We start from the raw sequence: 22227 nt of genomic DNA, 5'->3' as shown, positions 1-22227 counted from the left end.
TACCTAAATAGGTCAGATGCTGTCCAGTTGAACTTCGCCTGATATTATAAGGTCGAAGGTTAAAGGGAGATCATTAATCACTTTTTGACAGGACAAAGAAAACCTGTTTTTCGCGCTTGTTGATTGTCGTGTTTGGGCGACGGAGAATTCTTAGATTCGGTTTCGAATCTAGGCTTGGAGAAGGAAGTGTTAATTTTTACATAAATGTCACCTTCCACGCGTCATGAAAACAAAACTAAATAAATACGGAAATTAATGAACAAAACCAGCAGACCCAAATGACAGTTCTCTGCAAGTCAAATCGAAAGATGGCCTCACCCGGCACCATACCTAATGGACGTTCTATAGACCTGTATCTCTCACTGATTTTCTTCTCCAATAAATTTCTTTAAAATACATATTTTTTTAACAGAAATTTTTCAGAGACACATTTTCCAGAGGGCAGATTATAATGGTATAATTTCGTTTTGATTACGATTATCTTAACGACAAGATATTAAAGAATTTAAAAAAAAATTATCGTAATCTACGTACCTTTCATATTCCATCTTATATCTTTTACTTATTTCAGTCATTGGACTGCGGAAATGCTGGAGCACACCCTTAAAAGGTTTAGTTGAAACAAATCGATCCCATGATTTATTTTTTTTAAAGCCTAACACTTGTTTCATCGATGTCGTGTGTCAAGCTGCTAAGTTACAGGGACACCAAAAAAAAAAAAAAAAACTAACACTGGTCGTTGAACAGTGGTGAAGGACCAACATAGCGCAAACACTAAGTCATATGCACACACACACACTTTCTGTGGTGTATATATTCGTTCCTGGATGGAATCAAGGGCTCTGGAACAGTGAGTGCAATTGCATCTCCTAAAATTTTATGAGGGTGCTAAATCAATATTGCATCCCCTGCTTGCCTTTCCCAAGCTTAGAAGATAGCGTTTTAAAAACTGATCTGTAAAAAAAACTAAAATAAATGAAAGGACCCCCCCCCCACCACCACAAAAATTCCCTACAAAAATATATTAATGAGCTAAACGCATCCTCAACATTAAAATTATATATATATATATATATATATATATATATATATATATATATATATATACATAATTAAGGGATCAGCAACAGTTGCTTCACCACATACCGAAGTTCAGAAATAGCAGCTAAATAGCACTTTAGCTGCTATTTCTGAACTTCGGTATGTGGTGAAGCAACTGTTGCTGATCCCTTAATTATGTTTATAAATGTATAAGAACTTTTAAATAAGTTCTTCATCGATAATGGTGTTTACATGCCGAAGGGCTTGGTAAAAACTATTAATTATTAATTTATTAATAAATTGATAATCCTTTACCCATTTAATTGTAATGATATATATATATATATATATATATATATATATATATATATATAGAGAGAGAGAGAGATAGAGATAGATAGGTAGAGATAGAGAGAGAGAGAGAGAGGCGCAGGAGTGACTGTGTGGTAAGTAGTTTGCTACCCGGAGCCATGTGGGTCGGAAGCAAGATACTGACCACACAGCCACTCCTACGCCTTTTGTTAATTCGTATTTAGAAAGTTGATCCTCGGCTTGGCTGTTGTTTCTAGCTTGTCAGATTTCCGGTGGGGGACGGATTGAAATTTTGAAATTTTTTCTTTGATTATGCGTATTAAAATTTTGAAAACTTGTTTCTAACATGTCAGGTTTACCAGCTTTTATCTAACCCACAGATTATTCAGGTTAATCTGCAGTAAAGGCGGGGGAAATGTCATGGTTATCGGACAATTATTTAGAGGGTGTCTTATCAACCGTGACACCGTTATTGCCAAAATAAAGAAATGGCCAAAACTTGAAACGATTTCCTTCCAACGCTGAATACTTTTATTTTAAGAGGAATGGTAAGTTGACATTAATTTTGTTCTCGTTAAAATAACCTTGCATCAAGTTAAAGTCTTTGTCGACTGATATATAACTGGTTTCATTTTGGTATTAATCTATAGAAGAATTATTCTTGCATGTGGCAGTTCAAATCGATGTGCACACAGTATATATATATATATATATATATATATATATATATATATATATTATAAATTAACTACCAACAAAAATAATTGGTAAGCTAACTTATTATTATTATTATATATATATATATATATATAAATAGATGTGTGTATGCATACACACATATTTAGCCATACATGCTTCGATTTCTGTTATAAACTTGTCTTTATTATCTGTTTTTTTTTTAAAGATATTTTGTTTTCATTAAGCGTCGGGTGAAATGTCTTGTAGTGTTTGTTCCCCTCCTGTGTGATGTTCTGAGTTTAAATCCCGTCCTATCCAACTGTTGTTCTCGGAGTCAATAAACTATAGCTCACTCGGGTACTTAACGAATACTTTAATTGACTCGGGTACTTGACTCCTGCTTTATTTTATTTCTACAACTTTGCTGGCCTCGTATGTAAATTAGAAATTACTAACAGCGGTAGATTGTCAGAGTCTTTTAAGCGCCGGAAAAGAAAAGGAAATGCTTTGCTGCTCTTTACGTTCTGAGTTCAAATCCCGCCGAAGTTAACTCTGCCTTTCATCCTTTCGGGGTCGATAAATTAAGTACCTGTTGAAGGGGCTAATGCAATTTCGCACCTCTCGTTAAAAAATGCATTTAAAAAAAAAAAGTTTCTTTCAGATTCCTTTGAAAAAAAACTTTTTCATATTCCTACGTTCTAGATGTCGGAGATTACGAATATGCAAAAAAAAAAAATCATAAGCCAAAAGAACTTTTAACTTCTTGCCTAGTGCGAGCAGAGCAATATCATATCTCCTCCGCTATTTCAGTATTACGTATCAAAAGTGAAACAATAGCGTGGATAATCTGTGGAAGTTTAATTGTGTACATGGAGCGTCGCCTAGCCAAGGGAGATAACCTACTTATAGGAACGCCCTATTGTAATGTGAGATATTTTCACTTTAATACTGAAACTATTAAAGTGAGACTATTACTTCCGCCTTCAGTGAGTTGTTTGTTATCCCAACACGAACCAAACGAATACATAATATGGTGGCAGCGATAAATACTTAATCGAAGACCGTGCCTTTACAGCAAACCTATAATCTAACAAATTAAATCGCTTCGTCTTCAGACACACACACACACACACACACACACACACACACACACACACGAGGATCCGAAATAGTGGACCCCGTCACTGTACAGATGAATCTACATCCGCCCATGAACTGGGACGCCGATGATGTCGTGGAAGCATTCAAGAAATTCAGACAGAAAACTCAACTGGCTTTCAAAAGCTTCCTTAAAGGTACAACTGCCGATGAAAAGGTAAGCTACATCCTTTTATGGACGGGAGAGAAGGGTCTAGACCTATTCAATAGTTGGGACATGTCAGAATCGGATTGCAATACTCCAGACGCACTTTTAGAGAAATCTGAAAGGCACCTAGAGTCCAGATCAAACCATAGAATTCATAGGTATGAATTCCAGGGCCTGAAACAAGACCCACAAGAAACGATTGACAACTTCCTGTCCTGACTAAAGAATGTTGCCGAGAAATGCAGATTCAAAGACAAGGACGAAAGGATTCTAGTGGAATGTGGCGAGGTGGGTTGACAATTGACACACCTCATATGGGTTAGGGTTAATTGTTTCAGAATCGTTTGTTTATGTAGTCGGCACTTAATGTATATCGGCTGAATGGACGTCAGTGATTGGTTGAAATTACAGAAATACAACTTTAACATGGAATAGTTTATGGATTTCTTTTTTTTTTAAGAAGACTAAGAGAAAAAGATGTTTTATATGACACATTCTACCAGTGTTCCAAGTTTCAAAGTGTTTCGTTAATGAAAAATGTGGCCCCCGTTTTAAAAAAGATCCCAGTATCCTTCATTACTTTCTCTTGTAAACCAAAGTCTTACCTTCTGACGTTTGACTCACAGAAAATGGGCAAGGGTTGGTGACAGAGAGAGCATCCAACTGAAGCAAATTCTGCCTGAGTAAGTTTTAGCTAATTCTTGCCAGCCTGGGAAAAATGGAAATAAAAGCAAACGCACTCATGTGTATGTATCTGTGTATTTTTTCATTTCATTTCAAAGTTTCAGCTCAGAGCTGCGGCCATGCTGATGCACCACCGTGTATATGTATATTCTTGTTTTTTTTTTTTATCTCTTTTCACTTATATGTATATATATTTATATATTTTTTTTTTTTTGTCATTGACAGGAAGAAGAAACAAAAGTAGAAAAGGAAGGTGAGATTTGCATAGTGTCTGGAAGAAAAAAGGTCATCTGTACCTGTTTTAATTGCTTTAGAAACTGGCGGCAGTCCCAGAGCAAAGATCTGCCATCATCTCAGCCTTGTACGAAGCGTGTGGGTGATGTAAGTTTCAAACCACAATTCAATTCCCAGAAACTATCAATGTGTAAATGGAATGACAGCGATGAGTATGAACCTTCTGAGAAAAAATCTAAACTTTCTGATTCCAAGAGCAAAGACCAAAAGAAACTGCGGCCCACAAGATTTCATGTACAGAACTTTGACTTTGGTGAAGTCATAACAAAGTCAACAACACAAGGTATTTCTGATTTATCAAAGAACAAAAGCCAAACAACATGTCGTGGCACTGTAATAGACGTTTCTGATGAATCATCCACTTCGGTTAACAGTGATTCTGATGATACTCTGCCGAATTTAACGCCACCTATGTCGGATAATACAAATGATGAAGAAAACGACAAAGAAGAAACAACACTTGTTGACAATGTTCCTGGCATAGCCGATGAAGAGGAATGTCCTGAAATAATAGACATTATCGAAAATAATTATGATTCTGAAGTGTTGTTTAATTACTCTCAGGAAGATGCAATTATTCTTATCTCTGATGATGATAATGAAGTTGGTGACGGAGAATATGATGATAATGATGAGGATGAAGAGGAGGAGGATTTTGACAGAAGAGGAATGGATGGAGAGTCTTCAAAGAAACCTCATCACCGAAATAATATCAGCTTTGTCAATGCCAATGTGCAGTTTTCCAAAGAAGAATCGAAATTCTGTCAAGAGATTAAAAAGGAAATTCCTGATTCTTTGGCAGATTATGGCAATGATGTCTCGACTAAACACAAAATAAAGAAAGAAGAAGAAGAAGAAGAAGCCGAAGAACATTCTAGACATTCTGAGAATAGTAAAGTCAATTCGTTAATGTTTGATATTCCATCAGTAAAACTTGAACCGGGTTCAAGTGATAAAGGAACTGGAAAAGCCACACGTAATCCCGAAGATACCCAGTTATATCATCAGTTACATATAAAGCAAGAGAAACCAGATTCTCAAGACACCCTTAATCTATTTGAAGAATGGGGAGAATCCACAAAACCAAATTCCACTGTTGCAAGGGATAAACCTACCAATGTTTGTGTTAAACAGGATGACACATCAGGTGGCAAATACATGGAGCCTACAATATTTCCTTTAAAACGTAAAGTGTATTCTAACAGATTTTCATCCTCCACAAGTGATGATGATGATGATGATACACAATGTTGTCCTTTGAAAACTTCTAAGGTTACCAAGACAGTCAGTCAGTGGTTAACGAAACAGGGAGATCATGAGAAATCCCTTACAAAACACTCTGTATCTAATGATGTGGTTTTTGATGATGATGGTGATGCTGAACTCAATGATGATGATGAATTATATATGTGTGCTACTCAGGTTGAAGAAAATTTATTCAAAGAAGGACAACTGAATAGGAAGGTAAAAAAAAAAAGCCCAGAAATAAGTCGATGTTCCAAACTATCACAAAAAACACCAAAATACTCATCCAAGACAGTAGAAGACTTGGGAGAGGGCTCCTCCAAGACTGCAAGGGACTCCTTAACACCAGTCATTGCCAAAAAATTATTTGGTAATGCCAACACTTCCACACCATCTCTGTCAAGGGTAACACAGAAAACCAAAGGCAAACTTTGGAAACCTTGTTGGAAAAACACTGATGAAGATTCTGACAGCGATAGCAGCATTTACTCAATGGCTACACAGGTTGATCATAATATATTTTTAGTTAATGACAATGATGCAGATAATGATGGTGATGATGATGATGATGATGATGATAGGTTATATATGCAAAACACTCAGGTTGATTCTGTGCCGAGGAAAACCAGTTTCAAATTTAAATCAAAGTCAATTTATTCAGCCAAAAGTAAAAAGCTACTAAGTACAAATGATAATAATTCCGATAGTGATGACAGCCAGTTTTCTGTAGCAACCCAAGTCGATAACGACGCTGTTCCAAAGGGTGGGCATCAAATAAAGAATTGTTTTTTGTCTCCCAAAGCGTCAGCTTCTGTGACAAATAGCAGGCAGGTTCTTAGAACAAAAGAAAGTGAATTTAAAACACCGAAGTTTCCTCATCTGAAAAAGAAATCAAAAGGTATTCCTTCTGATGCCTATTTAAAGAAAACAATGACCCCTACTTCCATTCAACATTCAAGTACTTCTTATAAAGATGTTGATGAAGACTCTGATAGCGATAGCAGTGTGTTTTCGATAGCTACTCAAATAGATCATCCTTTACCTTGTCAAAATGATGAGAGAAAAGATGACCCCTACTTTCAGGCTACTCAAGTTGACAAACTTCAATCTAATACAAGAACAAAATTTCCTTCACCTAAAGCTAACAGCTTCAAAATTCCTCTGCAACCAACAAAATTCAAGCCTTCAGCCCTAAAATTGGATATTCATCATTGTAAAGAGAGAAATGAGGATTATGATAGTGACGACAGTTTATTTTCTGTAGCGACCCAGATTGATGATTCATGCCCTTTAAGGATCAACATTGAAAAGCAGGAAGAGTTTTATATGAAAGAAACCCAGGTGGACGAACCATTTACATCCAAGAGTTCTAAAAGTCAACATTGTATCCCTCCAGTTCACCTAAAGCCAAAAGCACCCAGAAAGAATTCAACTTCAAAGCCAAAAGCTACCAGTGATGACAATGATGATGATGACAACCTATTTTTGGCAGCGACACAAGTGGATTCAGTTAATTCTAGTAAAGTTGCTACTCCAACAACAGACTCTTCTTTTAATGATTTTGTTTTGGGTCTGGCGGCAACCGAACCCAGCAGCATTGGAACGGTAAGCAGCAGTGTTACTCTACAACAAATGGAAGGTGTGGAAAAAGGGGAGCATGAATCTGATCCCAAGTTTTCAGACTTTCTGTTAAAATTGTGTGAAGGTACTGACGAAGATGAATCCGTGTGTCCCAAGCCTGTTGCAAAAGCATCCGAGATTGAACCTCAAAGACTGAAATCCAGAAAGGAAATACGTGACAGGTTCAAACCTCAGCAAACGAAAATGGATAATAAAAGCAAGCCTAAAAGTCCTGAAAAGTCGCCTACGAAATTGTTCCACCCTACCAATCTTTCAATCAAAGACTCGACTCTGCCAAAGAAGAAGCGATCATCATCAAAGAACTTGAAGGAGACAAAGGAGAAAGTGATAAGCGAAGGCATTAGCAGTGCAAAGAATCAACTTGAAGATCGATTCTTTTTTATGAGTTTGGATAAAACTCCAGCCAAGTGGACCAAAAGTTCTTCTGTTGCAGTTGGTAAGCATTGTTTAAAAATTGCTAAGGGAAACAATGTAGGTCGGCTGGGATTCTGTTGTGGGGGTGGGGGAGTGAAAACCAATATATTCCTTTGGTTCATCAGGTAGTGAATTAGCAGAATTGCTGTATATATATATATATATATATATATACACACATATACACATATATATATATACACATACATATGTATACACACACATATATATATATATGTATATATATATATATATATATATATATATATGTATACATATGTTTGTGTGTGTGTCATATATATATATATATATATATATATATATATATATATAGATGCACCATTTTGAGCGTGGCCGTTGCCAGTACCGCCTGACTGGCTCCCGTAGGATTTTCGAGCGAGATCGTTGCCAGTGCCCCTGGACTGGCTTGTGCGGGTGGCACATAAAAGACACCATTTCGAGCGTGGCCGTTTTCGTGCGGGTGACACGTAAAAGCACCCACTACACTCTCTGAGTGGTTGGCGTTAGGAAGGGCATCCAGCTGTAGAAACTCTGCCAAATTAGATTGGAGCCTGGTGTTGCCATCCGGTTTCACCAGTCCTCAGTCAAATCGTCCAACCCATGCTAGCATGGAAAGCGGACATTAAACGATGATGATGATGATGATGATGATATATATATATATATATATATATATATATAAATTTTATAAAGAATATTCAAAAGGAATATTTTATTGAGCTTATATTAAGTGCTCTATTACTTTGAGCAAATAGATATATATATGTTTTTATATCATTAATAAATCTATAAAATTATTAATAATAATTCACAGGAAATCAATATCCAAATTTTGAAAGATATATGTTTAATGTGACACAGTAATATTTTGAATTATAATTAAATTAAAATTTAAGATGTACAAAATATAAATATATATAAAAAAATATAGATGTACATAAAAATGCATGCGTATATAAATGTATATAAAAATGTATGTGTAATTGAGTATAAATATTATGAAAGTCTAAAAATTAAAAAGCATCTGACGATCGTTTCACGAACATTATTGCTACGACAATGTAATCATTATAGATAAGCATACTGGCAATAATTCCGCTCTTCAGAGATGAATGGAGTTATTATATACGTGTTAAAAACGATGATATTAATTAAAATATTAAAAAATATTAAGAATATTAAAAATATTAAAATGTATACTGTCCTTTAAGAGTTTGTAAAAGTAATCCCTCCTACAATGTTTTAATTCCCCTACTTTCATTCCTATCCTTCATGGACAGCGCAGATGGTGTTTTGTGTAATTTCAACCCCTCCAGTGCATGACGGGTTAATAAGGTTTCTTTTGTCTTTCCTCTCTTGTTAGGTTCGTCAGCTTCGCTCAGCTCGGACGTCACCTTACCTGATGCCGACGAAATTAAAAAACTGGGTCTTCCTCTCATAGAAACACCGAAAAGACGCCGGCCGTTGCCAGAAACTCTCATCAAAAGTCATCCTGAAGAAAGCCAAGACATAAAACGACGTTTTTCCCCTGTTTTAGATACTGCCATTCCTGGCAGCTCCACCCAGAACAGACCTCCTCCTACCCCTCCTACTCCTCTCAGTCCCACACTTCCAAACAACCAGAAAACGAACTATAGTTGCAACAGTAGCAGCAGTAGTAAAATTTCTCAATCCAAACATGCCCTTCCCAGCTCCACATCATTACTGAAACCATTGCCACTCTTTGAAAACAGCAACAAATGTTTTGCTAAGGATTTCAACTCATTCCACATCCCCAAAATCAAAAATTCTTCTCAGAAACCCAAGCCTGATTCCACACAAGCAACCACTACTACACCATTGCCATACAAATCCAATAATTCCGTTCCTAAACAAACATTTTCTTCAGAGGTACCGAAATGTACTTCATATCCCAAATCCACTCTCAGCCATAATTATCTAAACACCAACCAATCCACCTCAAATACCTTAAACACCCAAAAAAGGGTTACTTTTTCCACTGTAAATAAGGTAAATAAGTCTCTAAGTTATCTTCTTTCTGAAATTATTAGTCTTTTTTTTTTTTTTTTATAATTTTGGGGTTGTTTAACCCCGAGTCAAGTTTTACCCAGCATCCATATGATGAGAAGTGTTCCATCTATGGCCATCCTATCTATTATTCAGATATAGTATATCTACAATTGTATTATCTAATGTGTCTATCCTTGTTGTTGTTTGGCCCCAGGTAAGCCCTGATCCAGCAGGCCTATGATGGAAGATGTTCCAGCAGTGATCATTGTCCATTCCAAATTTTATTCAGACATAGTGTATCTAGGACTACATTATCTAATGTGTCCCCAGATCAGCCTATTATGATCAAAAATATTACAGTGGTAGCCTCCTTTTACTTTTCACTTGCTGGGTCTGGTAGTAGGTGTCAGGCCCATAGCATTTGCTATGGGTTTGTGGTTTCTAGCAGAGTAGAGTGCAATGGATGGGAATACAACTTCTGATAGAGATTTCTTTATTTCTTTTTAAATTTATCTTTTTTTTTCTTCTTTTTATTATTTTTACTGTCATCAAAGGTTGAGGTAATCCAGCAATCTCCTTGGTCAAGATCCAACCAACAGGAAGCGCAGACAGACCTACTCAAGTATTTACTTAGATGGAACACCAAGTGGTTACAAGAACAAAGTGCGTAATTACTTTTCCAATGTTTGCTTTTTATTTATTTACTTTGTTTTAAATATGCAGAAATGTAATGCAGTGTTCTGTGCTGCTGAAATCCAGATCTGATCAATGAAATTTTTTTTCGTGAGAAGTATATAAACCATAAAAAGCTACGTGGTATGAGGTGAATATATTTACATCCTTAGGACTACAGCTGTTTCGAGAAGTATATAAACCATAAAAAGTTAAGTGGTATGAGGTGAATATATTTACATTCTTAGGACTACAGCTGTTTCGTGAAGATGTGAAACAGCCATAATGCTAGGGATAACAAGTGGTTAAATAAATAGATTCACTTCCTGCCATAACAGAATCGAGATCCTAAAACCAAGATCTCACGTTAAAAGCACTGGTGCTGGTACCACATAAAAAGCACCCAATACACTCTGTAATGTGGTTGGCTTTAGGAAGGGCATCCAGCCGTCGAAAGCAAGCCAGATCAGACTATAAAACCTGGTGTGGGCCCTGACATTGCCAGTTCCTGTCAAGCTGTCCAACCCATAGCATTAAATGGTGATGATACATATGGTGCATCATCTGTAAAACTGGTGAGCTGGCAGAATCATTAGCATACCGGGAGAAATGCTTAGCAATATTTCACCTGTCTTTTAATGTTCTGAGTTCAAATTCCGCCGAGGTTGACTTTACCTTTCATTCTTTCAGGGTCGATAAATTAAGTACCAGTTACGCACTGGGATCGATGTAATCGACTTAATCCCTTTGTCTGTCCTCGTTTGTCCCCTCTATGTTTAGCCCCTTGTGGGCAATAAAGAAATAAGAAACATTAACATGCCGGGTGAAATGCTTAGTGGTATTTCGTCTGTCTTTACGTTCTGAGTTCAAATTCTGCCGAGATTGGCCTTGCCTTTCATTCTTTCAGGGTCGATAAATTAAGTACCAGTTACGCACTGGGATCGATGTAATCGACTTAATCCCTTTGTCTGTCCTCCTTTGTCCCCTCTATGTTTAGCCCCTTGTGGGCAATAAAGAAATAAGAAACATTAACATGCCGGGTGAAATGCTTAGTGGTATTTCGTCTGTCTTTACGTTCTGAGTTCAAATTCTGCCGAGATTGGCCTTGCCTTTCATTCTTTCAGGGTCGATAAATTAAGTACCAGATAAATTAAGACTGGGGTCGATGTAATCGACTAGTACCCCCTCCCAACAAATTTCAGGCCTTGTGCCTATGGTAGACAGGAGACACCTGGCTTATCATCTAGGCTCAAACAATAAAATATTTTACCCATCAACTAAGTGGTAAGAAACTCTCAAGAGAGCTGAACAGCAGAAGGTCTTCAGAGAAGGACCCACCCCTGCTCAGACAAATGTCTCAGCCCTTAAATTCTTACACTCTAAGGTGAGGCCAGACTGCTTTTAGATCATGACCCCCTGGGTGCCCTTCTGCTGACTCTTCTTAGCCGCTTGGATATCAGAGATTTGGGATCTATTTTAAAACAGGGGCACCAGTATTTTCTTAACGAAACACTAATGAAACACTTTGAAACTTGGGACACTGGTAGAATGTGTCATATAAAACATCTTTTACTCTTAGTCTTCTTAACAAAAAAACGTACATCGCAAGTTATTCCATGTTAAAGTTGTCGTATTTCTGTAATTTCAACCAATCACTGACGTCTATTCAGCCGAATAGAGTTACTGCTGGGCGGTCATAAAAATGTTATTCCCTGTGACATATTTCATCTGGTTTAATCGTAATTTATACGCATATATTGTTTATATAATAAATTACGCTGTGCATATCTGTGTGTGTAACAATTTTAGAGTTAGGGTTAGTTTTAGGGTTAGGGTTACGGTTAGGGTTAACAATCTAGTTAGGGTTAGGGGATTAATACGATATACACCGTTACAGCGCTAACTGTTTTCAACTGAATAGACGTCAGTGATTAGTAGAAATTATCGAAATAAGGCAATTTTTTACATGAAATAAATTCGAATACAAAAATTTTTTTCTGTTCTATAACACAAAATAGATAAGTATACGAAGTTTGAAAGTCTTTCGGTACCAAAAACACTACATAAAACATAAATGAAAACTGGTGCCCCCGTTTTAAAAAAGATCCGAGATTTGTGCATTTAAACCGCTTCGAGATTTCATCTGGTTGCAACCCCTCTCCATTGGCTCAGCTTTCAGACTCACACTTTACATTAGAAATAACGCTGGTTGTCATGGTAGCCGTAGAACATCGACATTACCAGTGAATCACTCAGAGTTACTTCCCTTACCATTAAACTACAAAAGAAATTGCCTTCAAAAACTCAACCAAATTAATGTCTAACAACTGAAACCCAACAGGAACAAACACGGATGTTAAGGATTAACTATAAAAGAAAATACTTTGAACAGGCAATGGGTTAATCTGTTGCTCTTATACTTCAAGAACTTTTGCCAATGTGATTCCTTTATTCTACTATTCTTAATTCAATTGCTATATCAACATGTTTCTCTGACTGTTATTTCTTATTCTTCAGACACGCTAAAAACATCTCCTCCAGTCGTCTCCAAAGATCAACTGTTTCCTCTCCTACAGAGCTACCCATCCTACACAGAGTATGTCAGTGTCGTTCGGCCCCTGCTCTTGTTAGAAATCTGGGAAAATGTAAGTGTTACTTCCTTTTTGCTTGCTTGTATATGTTTGGGATGGGGCCTGGCGATGAGCAGCTCCAGGTCTGTGAGTCAAAGCAACACCCCCATTCCATCCTCTCCTATTTCTCTGCCCGCCTTTTTTAGTGTTCACCACTGAACAGGAAAATTCATTTTCAACCTTAACTTGTGTTTGTTACTCACACAAACTTAAATCATTCAGGTGCAGGTGTGGCTGTGTGGTTAGAAGCTTGCTTCCCAACCACATGGTTCCGGGTTCAGTCCCCCTGCGTGGAAACTTGGGCGAGTGTCTTCTACTATAGCCTCGGGCTGACCAAAGCCTTGTGAGTGGAAGTACGAGGCTTACAGAAAATAAGTCCTGGGGTCGAATTGTGCGACTAAAGAATTAGATGGTTTAGTATCAAAAGAGTTAAGACAAACTTGATGGAAAGATTTGAAAGCTAAATTATATGACTAGGATATTTCTGTAGCAATTACTGCCTCTGTTTCAGTTAATGTTGGAAATATTGGCTTCAAATTTTGGCACAAGTCCAGCAGGTTTGGGGAGAGGGGTAAATCGATTACATCCATACCCCTACTGCAGCGAAAATAAGAAACATTGGATAATGTAGTCCAAGATAGATTATACACAAGAAAAAGACAAAAAGATGGGACTGTCACTTCATGAATACCCTTGTTTGCTGATCTGTTCATTCGGGACTGATCTGGGGGTTAAAGAACAACAACTTAACAATGTTTTCATTTCTTTCACTAGGTGTTTCGGGACTATTCGGAGACTGTGTTGAAGGACCGCATTTTAAAAGTGGCCTGCAGTAATGTCCGCAAAGCCAGCCCTAGCCATGTGGATTACATTGTCTACGGTAAACCACTTTTCTTACTAATATATTCAGTGGCACTCTGGATGTGTGTCTTCGACACTAGTCCTGGGCCCACCAAAGTTTTGTGACTCAATTTGGTTGCCAAAAAAATGAAAGTAGCTCATTCTACATATGCATGGCTGTGTGTGTGCGAACCACCATCGTCATTTGATGTCCTCTTTTCCATGTTTGCATGAGTTGAACAGAATTCATGGAGGCAGATTTTCTATGGCCAGATGCCCCTCCTATCACCAACCCTGACTTGTTTCCAGCCAAATTAATATTTCTCATGGTTGGACATATTTTCCGTGATTGTTATTTCCATACATGCAATAAAGGCGTCTGCTGCACCTGTTTTTGCATTAGACAACATCCTGATTTGTGTGTGAATCTACAGATACATATGTGTATGCAGTATATTTAATGTTGCTGAATTGCGGAAAGTGCACATTGAAAACATTCTCTTTTGCTCTTTTACTTGTTTCAGTCATTTGACTGCGGCCATGCTGGAGCACCGCCTTTTAGTCGAGCAAATCGACCCCAGGACTTATTCTTTTGTAAGCCTAGTACTTATTCTATCGGTCTCTTTTTGCCGAACCGCCAAGTTACGGGGACGTAAACACACCAGCATCGGTTGTCAAGCGATGTTGGGGGTACAAACACACACACACACACACACACACACACACACATATATATATATATATATATATATATATATATATATATATATATATTTACATGCATACGGCGGGCTTCTATCAGTTTCCGTCTACCAAATCCACTCACAAGGCTTTGGTCGGCCCGAGGCTATAGTAGAAGACACTTGCCCAAGGTGCCACGCAGTGGGACTGAACCTGGAAGCATGTGGTTGGTAAGCAAGCTAAAGCCCCATTTAATATGGCGTATATTTATTTACAGCTCTACTCCATTGAAGTCTTTTTTTTTAATTCCTCAGAATACAAGTGAAGGTTGGCAGCAGAAAAGGCATCCAGCAGTAAAATACTTCTTATTTCAAGTCAGCATCTAACCCATCACAACATAGACCCCCCCCCCCCCTCCACTTCATAATCCTTTCCTTACCATACTTCTGCTAAAATACACTGCTTTTATTTCAATTAATTTTGAAAATAATGAACTTAAATTAAAATAGCTAGCATTTGGGGCATAACATTAAGTTTTGATGGGAAGTTTTTAATTTAGATAAGTGGTTCCCAAAGTGGGTGGTATTGCCCCCTGGGGATTAAATACTACTACTACTACTACTGCTACTGCTACTGCTGCTGCTGCTGCTACTACTACTACTACTACTACTACTACTACAGTAGAGTGGCTTTTTCTCTGTTGTAGGTGTGGTGTCAGAAATGGATCAGTTCTCCAACAACTGTATATCAGAGGGAGACTTTATAATCTTGAAACTTCGAGTGAAGAATTCGACAAGTCAGAGCACCAGCAGTGGTGGTAACCATGGAGGCTCCAGCATCAACAGTGAATACCCAGTGTTTGGGTTTGTGGAAAGTGTTTCTTTCCAAAAACCTCATTATCACTGTGACATTTTTGATAGATTCCCTGATCTTGGTAAGAAATGGCTATATATATATCTATTCTTTTATATTTTTGCTTCTTTCAGTCATTTGACTGCAGCCATGCTGGAGCACTGCCTTCATATGGGTTTTTTAGTCGAAGAAATCGACCCTGGAACTTTTTTTTTTTAAGTCTAGTACTTTTTGTTTTTTTTTTTGCCATATTTCCCATTTATTGATGCATTTGTGGAGACAGAAGATATTGTCACAGAGCTCTACACCAGTTATTTTGAGGTTCATTCATGACTTTCCCACACTACCCCCCACCATGAAATCAAAGATCGTGAAAAAAATGCTCCACCCTATTTGTCCATGAAGAGGTTCGGGCATCTCTCGTATCTAACTTTTCTCTGACAGTAAATAATGGCCAAGCATCAGTGGTGAACCAAAGTCACACTAATTTACTATGTCACAAACAAATGTTCTTCCACTAAATATTTTTTTTATTCTCTTTGGATTCCTCTATTCCAGCTTCTTGGTCAAAAACCATTCCGAATTTCAAAGTATTTCGGGCCATCATTAAGTGCCACCGTAGAAATCTTACCCATTGTTTTTCAAACCTGTTGGAAGTTCAGGTAAAAATATTTGATTTTTATATCTTTTGCCTTATGTTTGTTTCAGTCATTAGACTGCGGCCCTACTGGAGCACCGCCTTGATAAATTTTAGTCAAACAAATCAACCCCAATGCTTTTTACTGAAGTGCTTTTATGACATCAATTCCGCTGTGCTGATATCATCGTCATCATCATCATCATCGTTTGACAGCCGTCTTCTATGCATGCTGCACAGGTAGGATGGTTAATGAGAGCCAACCAGGTAGAAGATTACCCCAGGCTACTGTATCTGTTTTGGCAAGGTTTTTCTATGTTGGATGCCCTTTCAAATGCCAACCACTGAAAGAAGCTTCTTTGTACAAAGAAGGTGCTGAAAAGTTCCTAGCTTTAAGGATATTGTGAAGGCTTGGTTGGAAGCCCGACATTCCAAGTTCTTTTCACAGAGCTTAGAAAAACTGAAGGACAGCTGCAAATAAGTGTGTGAATATCTGAGAGGAGAATATATGTTTAATAAAATCGTAATTAACTGATCTCCCTGTATTTTCTTTTACCGAAAGCCAGCAACTTTTCAGCACCCTATTGTGTGTATATATATATATATGTATATATATATATATATATATATATATATATATATATATGTATATATATGTATAATGGGGGTAGCTGATGAAGGAAAATGTTCTCTATGTGGCTTGTGTGTTTTCTTGTGTACGTTTTGTTTGCAATGTCCTGTACCCAGATATGCACCTATACATACAGGTGGATGTCGGTATGCACATACCTGTACGTATATATGCATATACTCATTTACTATTTATATATATATATATATATATATATATATATATATACATACACACACATGCATATATATGTATATTTATATATATATATGTATTACTTGTTCTTTAATTAAAATGTGTGTGTGTATATATATATATATATGTGTGTGTGTGTGTGTGTGTGTATCATCATCATCATCGTTTAATGTCTGCTTTCCATGCTAGCATGGGTTGGACGATTTGACTGAGGACTGGTGAAACCAGATGGCTACACCAGGCTCCAATCTGATTGGAGCTTGGTGTATATAATATATATATATTTTTATATAAATCTATGTAGCATACATACACATATACATATATCATCATCATCATCATCGTTGTTTAACGTCTGCTTTCCATGCTAGCATGGGTTGGACGATTTGACTGAGGACTGGTGAAACCGGATGGCAACACCAGGCTCCAATCTGATTTGGCAGAGTTTCTACAGCTGGATGCCCTTCCTAACGCCAACCACTCCGAGAGTGTAGTGGGTGCTTTTACGTGTCACCCGCACATACACACACACACATACGCATGCATATGTATGTATATTTATATATATAATATGTATTACTTGTTCTTTAACCAAAATTGCCTTGTTTCAAAATTGTTTATAATTAATTAACAACTGCTGTTAATATTTCTTATGCAGTTCTTGACATCCTTAATTCCATTTCTCCGCCAATATAAAGCTCTGATGAAGTTCATCTCGAATCCTTTGCATTCTCACATTCTAAACCCTGCAGAAGGCACTGCACTGGTCACCGATTCTGCTATTCCTGTCAATGTAAGAAACACTTTACTCTTTTTTTCTTGTTTGTGTTTATTTGTTAAATTTAACCCTTTCTGACCATATTTTTGTTGATGTACTCTTCTTTAATTTCAATTAATTTTGATAATACTCATTTACTCATTTACCTGTTTCAGTCATTTGACTGTGGCCACGCTGGAGCACCGCCTTTAGTCAACCCCAAGACTTATTCTTTGGAAGCCTAGTACTTATTCTATCGGTCTCTTTTGCCGAACCGCTAAGTTACGGGGACGTAAACACACCAGCATCGGTTGTCAAGCGATGTTGAGGGGGACAAACACACAAACATATACATACACACACATACATAGATATATATATATATATACGACGGGCTTCTTTCAGTTTCCGTCTACCAAATCCACTCACAAGGCTTTGGTCGGCCCGAGGCTATAGTAGAAGACACTTGCCCAAGGTGCCACGCAGTGGGACTGAACCCGGAACCATGTGGTTGGTAAGCAAGCTACTTACCACACAGCCACTCCTATGCCTAATGAAGAATTTTATGCTAAAATAATTTTGTCATCATTTGTTTGGAACTTAAATTAGCATGAAATTTTAATGGGAAGTTTTGATTTAAATCAATTTAAAGTAGAAAGTTTGTATCATAGACCCAAGGGTGGTCTTAGGCATGTTGGTGTCAAAAGGGTTAAGAAAAGCATGATGGAGATGGAACAATCTGGAAGATAAATCCTATGACTAGGATATGGATATTTCTGTTAAAAAAAACACTGACTTTATTTTAATTAATTTTGAAATTAATGAAGAATTTAATGAAATAATTTCGTATGTGTATTTGGGGTGCAAGATTCTTGATGTGGATACGTGTGTTGAAAGAAATACGATTAAACCTTGGGAGAGGCATTATGCCGGTAATAAACACACGCACTGGTTCAGTCCTTTATTAATTTATAAACAGTATTTAGTATTTAGTTGTTTTTTTTTTTTTTTTTTTTTTTTTTTTTTTTTTTTAGCTGTTATTTTTGATGGCATGAGGCCAGCTTGTTAATTAACAATCTTTGTTTGTAGGGCAACTATAATATTTCCCAGAAGAAAGCCATCAGAGCAGCTGCTGAAATGGCATGCCTGCCCATCTCAAAACCTAATTACTGCTTGGTTCAGGGACCCCCAGGCACTGGAAAGTCTCATACTATCATTGGAATGATACAGAAAATCAAGGTAAGAATCTTTACACTTTGGCCTTTTTTTTTTTTTTTTTTTTTTTTTTTTTGTTTGTTTCATTAATTGTTTACCTGTGTTGGAGAAGACTTGTCCAACCCATTTAATCATAGGAAAGCAGATAACGGATATGGTGATGGTGGAGGTGGAGAATGGGACATCTGTATTTTTTGTAGGTGCAGGCATAGCTACATTGCGTCCATCATCTGTTACTATCTGACTGTTGTGCCCTGATCCAATTTATGTTTGACCAAACTGGAGCATTTGCTTTTTTGTGGAAGGAGTGTATTTCACTGGTCCAAGCACTAAATTTGCAGTCAACACCCACCGAATGGAGGCTGAGCCTGTTGTGAAAGATGATGCTCAAACATACTTTAAGTTTACAACATCTTCAGCGATTGTGAATCAGGAATCGACAATTCTGCGCATGACAACCGAGCACAGATAATTTCATGCAAACGCAATTCAGCCTATTCTGTTTATGTGTATACAAAATTTAATTTCATTTATTTTGTTTCCAAAATTTCTAAACTTTTCACCTTTGTCAGGTCAAACAACTGACAAACAAATCTGTGGGTATTGAGCAGAATATTTGCTGTAGCCCATCTTTTTATACCAAGACAAAACAATGTACATGATAACACTTCCAATCAGTTAAGATGAGAAGCGATGAGAGCCACTGCCTGGTACTGCATCCGGGCTTTTATTATTATTATTATTTTTATTATTCTTTTATGTTTGACTTTTGTTTTACATTTGTACAAGTTGGCTTCAAATCTCACCCAGAGGCCTCAAGGCACAAGTTAGAAGTTATTATTATTATTATTATTATTTTTATTATTATTATTATTATTTTTATTATTATTATTATTTTTATTATTATTTTTATTATTTTTATTATTATTTTTATTTTTATTATTATTTTTATTATTTTTATTATTTTTATTATTATTTTTTTAATTTTTATTATTATTTTTATTATTATTTTTATTATTTTTATTATTATTTTTATTATTATTATTATTATCATCATCATCATCATAATTATTATCATTATTATTATTTTTATTATTTTTATTATTATTATTTTTATTATTTTTATTATTTTTATTTTTATTATTTTTATTATTATTTTTATTATTATTATTATTTTTATTATTTTTTTAATTATTATTTTTATTATTATTTTTATTATTATTATCATTATTATTATTATTATTTTTATTATTTTTATTATTATTTTTATTATTATTATCATTATTATTATTATTATTATTATTTTTATTATTATTTTTATTATTTTTATTATTATTTTTATTATTTTTATTATTTTTATTATTATTTTTATTTTTATTAGTATTATTATTATTTTTATTAGTATTATTATTATTATTATTATTATTATTATTATTATTATTATTATTAGGGCCGTGAGCTGGCAGAATCCTTAGCATGCTGGGCAATATGCTTAGTGGTATTTCGTCTGTCTTTACATTCTGAGTTCAAATTCCACCGAGGTTGGCTTTGCCTTTCATCCTTTCGGGGTTGATGAAATAAGTACCAATTGAATACTGAGGTTGATGTAATTGACTATCCCCCCCCCAAATTTCAGGCCTTGTGCCTATGGCAGAAAGGATTATTATTTTATATTATTATTATTATTGTTGTAGGGTGTTGATTTGATTTGAGCTTTATTTGGTTTCTTTATCTTTGCCCTTTTTCCTTCATTGACCCCTTTTCTTATGTTTTTTTGTTTTTTCTTTAGGAACAGAAGCCTCAGAGTAAGATTCTGCTGTGTGCCCCATCGAATGGTGCTGTGGATGAGTTAATGCGACGCTTGATTGAAAACAGACAAAAGGCTCATGGTAAATCCCAGTGTTTTCTTGCTGTTGTTCCCCCCCCCCCCCGGGCCAGGCTTGTTCCAGTAGTTCTGAGATTAAAGTCATTCCAGTCGTGACCTCCCCGCCTTTTTTATTCAAACACAGTCTAGGCAGGACTACATTACCCAATTGTTCATGCCCGTTCTTTTAAGAAGGTAGATTATAGTCTATGGAAAATGTGGCTGCTATTTCTAGCGGATCAGGCAAGCACAGAGTTGCTCAGTCATAGTTTGTGGCAGTGGTACACTACATCCCATACAATTCCTCACTACCGCTTTATGCAACACACAACATTACAACCACCACCACCACCACCACCACCATCATCATCATCATCATCATCACAATCATCGTTATTATCATTGCATACTCCACAGCAGAAGTGTTAAGACCAATCCCTCTGGCTGTGTAAGGCACTCAGAGTGGTGCCACGTATAAGCACCCATGCAGTGCCACATAAAAGTGCCCCTGTGGCCGACATGTAAAAGCATCCGACACGCCCCCTGCAAAGTGGTTGGCATCCAGCCGTAGAAACCAGGCCTGAATCGAGCTTGAGTCTGGAGCAGGCCCCCCCACCACACAGTTTGCCAGCTCTGGTCACACCGTCCAGCCCATGACAACATGGATAACAGATGTTAAATGACGATAATGATCGCATCAGTGCTAACATCATTAATCATTGCTGTTATAACCACTACCAATCACATGATGACATTGTCAGTCACTTCCGTCATCACCATTATCATCATCATCACACTATTACCATCAGTATACACTTCATCAAGTGGAGGCGCAATGGCCTAGTGGTTAGGGCAGCGGACTCGCGGTCTTAGGATCGCGGTTTCGATTCCCGGACCGAGCGTTGTGAGTGTTTATTGAGCGAAAACACCTAAAGCTCCACGAGGCTCCGGCAGGGGATGGTGGTGGCGAACCCTGCTGTACTCTTTCACCCCAACTTTCTCTCACTCTTACTTCCTGTTTCTGTTGTGCCTGTATTTCAAAGGGGTCAGCCTTGTCACACTGTGTCACGCTGAATATCCCCGAGAACTACGTTAAGGGTACACGTGTCTGTGGAGTGCTCAGCCACTTGCACGTTAATTTCACGAGCAGGCTGTTCCGTTGATCAGATCAACTGGAACCCTCGACGTCGTAAGCGACGGAGTACCAACAAACAACACTTCATCATATTCTTCATTATTGTTGGTTTGTTTTCTATTAACACACTCCATGGTCTAAAATTGCATTAAAAAACACACTCTGAACGTTGTTAAGCTGAACGACCGTGGAAACTGGTCCTGGTCAGTAAAATCTAGCAAAACCTCTTTTGGCTATAATATGCACAAAATTTATTCAGTAAATAATTTTTTCGATACAGAAACTTTTCAGTAATATGTGATTCTCTCTTTGTCTTTGTATAAAGCTCACCATGTGAAAACATAACAGTAATAGGAGAGTATTGTAGTTTGCTTGAAGCATTGTGTATTGTTTGTAAAGAACAAAAGTTTAGAATGGTACAACAATGCACTATAGAACAAAAAATGGGCTATATACCTGTTGTAATTTGGTT

At 36.8% G+C, this 22227-nt stretch overlaps 1 protein-coding gene across 2 annotated transcripts in view; it reads left to right on the top strand.

The window, feature by feature from the left end:
- The first annotated feature begins 1824 nt into the window (after positions 1-1824).
- Positions 1825-22227, top strand: part of LOC106882716 (uncharacterized) — a 30525-nt gene continuing 10122 nt past the window's right edge. Inside the window, exons 1-11 of one of the 2 annotated variants that reach the window (XM_089343594.1) lie at positions 1825-1901; positions 4247-7637; positions 9000-9646; positions 10201-10309; positions 12836-12963; positions 13723-13828; positions 15176-15403; positions 15880-15983; positions 17443-17577; positions 18631-18780; positions 20546-20645. In XM_089343594.1, the coding sequence (XP_089199720.1) occupies positions 1899-1901; positions 4247-7637; positions 9000-9646; positions 10201-10309; positions 12836-12963; positions 13723-13828; positions 15176-15403; positions 15880-15983; positions 17443-17577; positions 18631-18780; positions 20546-20645 (5101 nt within the window). In that variant the 5' untranslated portion in view covers positions 1825-1898. Of the gene's footprint in view, positions 1902-2957; positions 3347-4246; positions 7638-8999; positions 9647-10200; positions 10310-12835; positions 12964-13722; positions 13829-15175; positions 15404-15879; positions 15984-17442; positions 17578-18630; positions 18781-20545; positions 20646-22227 lie in introns of those variants that run through there. The other variant, XM_089343593.1, reaches the window with a different exon arrangement.

This window comes from Octopus bimaculoides, chromosome 27, assembly GCF_046866305.1.
Source record: "Octopus bimaculoides isolate indiv1 chromosome 27, ASM4686630v1, whole genome shotgun sequence".
Taxonomy (NCBI): Eukaryota; Metazoa; Mollusca; class Cephalopoda; order Octopoda; family Octopodidae; genus Octopus; species Octopus bimaculoides.
Note: the sequence above shows the minus strand (reverse complement) of the source record. Positions and strands in the feature narration are given on the sequence as shown.